We start from the raw sequence: 5,423 nt of genomic DNA, 5'->3' as shown, positions 1-5,423 counted from the left end.
AATGTTTTGGTACCCATCCCCCGATCTGTGCCTTGACACAATCCTGTCTCGGAGCTCTACGGACAATTTCTTCACCCTCATGGCTTTGTGTTTGCTCTGACATGCACTGTCAACTGTGGGACCTTATATAGACAGGTGTGTGCCTTTCCAAATCATGTCGAACCAATTGAATTTAACCCAGGTGGACTCCAATCAAGTTGTAGAAACATCTGAAGGATGATTATTTGAAACAAGATGCACCTGAGCTCAATTGTGAGTCTCATAGCCAAGGGGCTGAATACCTATGCAAATAAAGTATTTTTTTTTATTTACATTTATTTTTTTTGCAAACATTTCTAAAAACCTGTTTTTACTTTGTCATTATAGGGTATTGTGAGTAGATTGCTGAGGATTTTATTCAATCCAGTTTTGAATAAGTTTGTGATGTAACAAAATGTGTAAAAAGTGAAGGGGTCTGAATACTTTCCGAAGGCACTGTACATATTGTTAATAAAAAAAAAAAAATTGGCACCGTGTATATGTCCCTCCAGACTCACAGCTCTGAATATTTTACTAGATGGGGATTAAAAATGCAGCAGGGGCTCTAGTGAAACACTCATCAACTCAGATGTGTACAGTAGAGAGGGTTCCGTGACCTCCCTTGTTCCCCTCGCCACTACCCACAAAACACTTCTCTTTCACGCTGTTCAGCTCTGCTCATGCACGCTGGGCATCACCAAACTATGCGCACACACACACACACACACAGCCTTGTATAACTAACCTTGTGGGGACACAACATTTTGTCCCATTCAAAACTCCTAACCCTAACCTTAACCCTAAAGCCCCTAGAAGTAGCATTTGGTCCAATATTTATTAGTTTACTATTTTTGTGGGGACCTCTTTTACACAATAAAAGCAGGTGGACAATGGGCTAAAGACCTTGTTTAAACCTTACAGAAAATAACAAGTGGACAAAAGGGCCAATGACCTAGTTTAAATATTACAGAAAAATAACAGGTGAACTGTCAAGCTCTGACCTTTATTTCCTTTGTTTTGTCTTTATTTAGTATGGTCAGGGCGTGAGTTGGGGTGGGCAGTCTGTGTGTTTTTCTATGTTGGGGTTTTGAGTTCAGCCTGGTATGGTTCTCAATCAGGGGCAGGTGTCGTTAGTTGTCTCTGATTGAGAATCATACTTAGGTAGCCTGGGTTTCTCTTTTGAGTTGTATGTGTTTGTTTTCCGTGTGTGTGTTTGTTGCCCCACGGTACTGTTTCGGTTTCGTTCATGTTCACATTTATTGTTTTGTATTGTTTCATAGTGTTCAGTTTATATCTTGAAATAAACGTTATGGACACTTACCACGCTGCGCATTGGTCCTCCGATCCTTCTCGCTTCTCCTCCTCCGAGGAGGAATGCCGTTACATGGACAAAGGGCTAATGACTTAATTTAAACCTTACAGAAACATAACAGGTGGACAAAGGGCCAATGACCTAGTTTAAACCTTACAGAAAAATAACAGGTGGACAAAGGGCCAATGACCTAGTTTAAACCTTACAGAAAAATAACAGGTGGACAAAGGGCCAATGACCTAGTTTAAACCTTACAGAAACATAACAGGTGGGCAAAGTGCTAATGACCTAGTTTAAACCTTACAGAAACATAATAGGCGGGCAAAGTGCTAATGACCTAGTTTAAACCTTACAGAAAAATAACAGGTGGACAAAGGGCCAATGACCTAGTTTAAACTTTACAGAAAAATAACAGGTGGACAAAGGGCCAATGACCTAGTTTAAACCTTACAGAAACATAATAGGCGGGCAAAGTGCTAATGACCTAGTTTAAACCTTACAGAAACATAACAGGTGGGCAAAGTGCTAATGACCTAGTTTAAACCTTACAGAAACATAACAGGTGGGCAAAGTACTAATGACCTAGTTTAAACCTTACAGAAACATAACAGGTGGGCAAAGTGCTAATGACCTAGTTTAAACCTTACAGAAACATAACAGGTGGGCAAAGTGCTAATGACCTAGTTTAAACCTTACAGAAACATAACAGGTGGACAAAGTGCTAATGACCTAGTTTAAACCTTACAGAAACATAACAGGTGGACAAAGGGCCAATGACCTAGTTTAAACCTTACAGAAACATAACAGGTGGACAAAGTGCTAATGACCTAGTTTAAACCTTACAGAAACATAATAGGTGGACAAAGAGCAAATGACCTAGTTTAAACCTTACAGAAACATAATAGGTGGACAAAGAGCAAATGACCTAGTTTAAACCTTACAGAAACATAACAGGTGGGCAAAGTGCTTATGGCCAAGTTTAAACCTTTTATGGGTGTACAATAAGAAGACCGCTAAATTCTCTAAGTTAATGGTTAACCACAAGGTGTTTTAAAAGAGACTGATGTTTGGAGTATATTGCATACTAAACTAGCTCCATGCATATTTTCCCAATGAGAGCTTTTCTAACTCCACTGGTGTTGCTGATCTGTCATTTGGGAGTAGCTAAGGACATTCCAAGTGAAGATGAATCCTCTCACTTACAGACAGCCCTTCACTTTGACATCAAGTCTGAGCTGAGAGATCTGAGAGACATGGTGGTGCTGCAAAGAGCAGAGCTGAGCCGCACCATGACTGAACTACGAGACACTAAGACTCAGGTGGAGGTGCTGAAAACAGAGAACTCAGGTCATAGCAGAATACTAAGCCCCACTATCAGTTGACTGAGTCATGTTATACTCTGGTTAATTTCCATTGTTGACATGAAAATTGTTTAATTTTGTTTCAGTAATGGAGTCGAGGCTGATGAGTTCTGAAGGACAACTTGAGGCATTGAAGACAGAGAATGCAGGTAAAAATTTACAGTAAAAATATCAGTTTGTTTAGTTAGTTAGTTTGGACATCAAATCAACTATTGTTAATGTAGCCATAGAAACCAGGCAGAATGTAGGTACCTACTTATCTTGTCATTATGATTGCTAATGATCAAGACACTAATTTTGTGTTCTCCGGGGTATTTTCCTGCAAAATGTTTGTGTAATTTTTGTAACTCCAGCCATACTGAGCAGGGTAACATCCACTGAGAGCGAGGTTGCAAAATTGCAGAGGGAGAATGCAGGTAACACATAAATGGAATTATGGTACTTTTAAATAACATGTAATGTGATTTGGGAATAATAACATCCCCTTCCATTTCTGAATGTGAAAAAGGTCAAATATTTGTCAATATCATCAAATCATTCTCTTTATTCTCCTGCATTCACAGAGAGACCCAAGGTGGCATTTTCAACCTCTTTGGGAAAAACTGGACACCAAGGACCATTCAACACTGCCACCACCGTAGTCTACAAGAACATCTTCACAAACACCGGTGAACACTACAACCAAGCTACAGGTACTGTACGGTCTTCATCAACATCAGTCAACGGTTAGTGTAGACTATTGCCTACCTAGTCAAAAACAAGAGCTTCTGAAGTTTTAAAAAACCCCAGCACAACTAGTAAAAACTGCTTGATGTTGGTGACAGGTTGCATTTGATGCCCCATGATTTTGTTTAGTGCAATCAAGATCATACTTTTATGTCAATGTGCTACAGGTACAGTCATGTAGTGTGCAGCACAAGTCTTGATGATCTCTATGATTTCCCTGACATCCAGGTATCTTCACAGCACCTGTGAGAGGGGTCTACCACTTCAGCTTCACAATGGGTGATTTTCTCCAGTCAACAGTTATGGGCCTATCCCTGTTCAAGAATGAACACCAAATAATTCATTCGGGGGAAGTAGGTGACCATCAGCAGTTTAGGTATGCATCCAATGCAGTCATACTACAGCTGGAAGTGGGAGATGTCATTTTTATGCAACTCCCTGCAAACTACAGGATATATGATGATTCAAATCACCGTAACACTTTTATTGGCATTCTACTCTTCCCTGTTTGAGAAAAGTTTTAAATGTGTTGTGATGATGAACATCAATGAAGTGCTTTTGATCAATGAAGTGCTTTTGACCAATCTTGTTTCATTTAATTATTGCTGCACAGAGACATTATACACAAGCACCTGTGCTCTCACTTGCACACAAACGCACATTTCTGATCCACAACACATGCTGCATTATTCACTTAGACCAGTAGGGGGTAGTAAATGCCTTTATTTGGTTGTGTGGTCTTTCAAGTGAGATGGAGACAGAACACAGACCTGTAATGTGAATGGATTGATGGATGGAAATTATTCAACCTCGCCATGGCAACACATATATTTGCTATGTATGGAGATCAGTAAGGATATCTTATTGCAAGGTGTAAGTTTATATACAATGTGCAATATGATAATTGATGATATTAAACTTTTCAGGAAGTTAGGAACCAATATACACAGGCAGTAATGGAAAGCAAAAGCTAGCTTTTTCAAACAGAAATTTTCATCCTGTAGCACTAATTCCAAAGAGATTTGGGACACTAATGTCCATGGAGAATAAGAGAACCTCCTCCCAGCTACCCACTACACTGAAGCTAGGAAACACTGTCACCATTTTTCTACGGCTGGCCATGCTTTCCACCTGGCTACCCCTACCCCGGTCAACAGCTCTGCACCCCCCACAGCAACTTGCCCAAGCCTCCCCCATTTCTCCTTCAACCAAATCCAGATAGCTGATGTTCTGAAAGAGCTATAATATCTGGACCCCTACAAATCAGCTGGGCTATACAATCTGGACCCTCTTTTTCTAAGATTATCCGCCGCAATTTATGCAATTTTTGCAACCCCTGAGATCTCTAAAGATTGGAAAGCTGCCGCGGTCATCCCCCCTCTTCAAAGGAGGAGACAATCTAGACCCAAACTGTTACAGACCTATATCTATCCTACCCTGCCTTTCAAAAGTCTTCGAAAGCCAAGTTAACAAACAGATCACCGACCATTTCGAATCCCACCGTACCTTCTCCGCTATGCAATCTGGTTTCCGAGTTGGTCATGGGTGTACCTCAGCCACGCTCAAGGTCCTAAACCATATCATAAAGACATCGATAAAAGACAATACTGTGCAGCCATCTTCATCGACCTGGCCAATGCTTTCAACTCTGTCAATCACCGCATTCTTATCGGCAGACTCAACAGCCTTGCTTTCTCAAATGACTGCCTTGCCTGGTTCACCAACTACTTCTCAGATAGAGTTCAGTGTGTTAAATCGAAGGGCCTGTTATCCGGATCTCTGGCAGTCTCTATGGGGATGCCACAGGCTGCAATTCTCGGGTCGACTCTATTCTCTGTATATGTCAATGATGTTGCTCTTGCTGCTGGTGATTCTCTGATCCACCTCTACGCAGACGACACCATTCTGTATACATCTGGCCCTTCTTTGGACACAGTGTTAACAAACCTCCAGACGAGCTTCAATCCCACACAACACTCCTTCCATGGCCTCCAACTGCTCTTAAA

At 41.0% G+C, this 5,423-nt stretch overlaps 1 protein-coding gene across 1 annotated transcript; it reads left to right on the top strand.

Annotated features, from left to right (window-relative positions):
• Positions 1-2,403: 2,403 nt before the first annotated feature.
• Positions 2,404-4,001, top strand: LOC118371400 (complement C1q-like protein 2). The gene is made up of 5 exons (XM_035756819.2): positions 2,404-2,677; positions 2,778-2,840; positions 3,045-3,107; positions 3,255-3,383; positions 3,646-4,001. Exons 1-5 carry the CDS (start codon positions 2,428-2,430, stop codon positions 3,927-3,929), a joined length of 789 nt encoding a protein of 262 aa, XP_035612712.1. The 5' UTR covers positions 2,404-2,427; the 3' UTR covers positions 3,930-4,001.
• The last annotated feature ends 1,422 nt before the right edge of the window (positions 4,002-5,423 follow it).

Source organism: Oncorhynchus keta, chromosome 12, assembly GCF_023373465.1.
Source record: "Oncorhynchus keta strain PuntledgeMale-10-30-2019 chromosome 12, Oket_V2, whole genome shotgun sequence".
Taxonomy (NCBI): Eukaryota; Metazoa; Chordata; class Actinopteri; order Salmoniformes; family Salmonidae; genus Oncorhynchus; species Oncorhynchus keta.
The sequence above is the reverse complement of the archived record's forward strand: the minus strand, read 5'-3'. Positions and strand labels throughout refer to the sequence as shown.

Coding starts and splice junctions, on each gene's coding strand:
- LOC118371400 (XM_035756819.2), top strand. CDS start 2,428: ATGCATATTTTCCCAATGAGAGCTTTTCTAACTCCACTGGTGTTGCTG. Junction 2,678..2,777: donor GCTGAAAACAGAGAACTCAG/GTCATAGCAGAA, acceptor ATTTTGTTTCAG/TAATGGAGTCGAGGCTGATG. Junction 3,384..3,645: donor ACACTACAACCAAGCTACAG/GTACTGTACGGT, acceptor CCTGACATCCAG/GTATCTTCACAGCACCTGTG.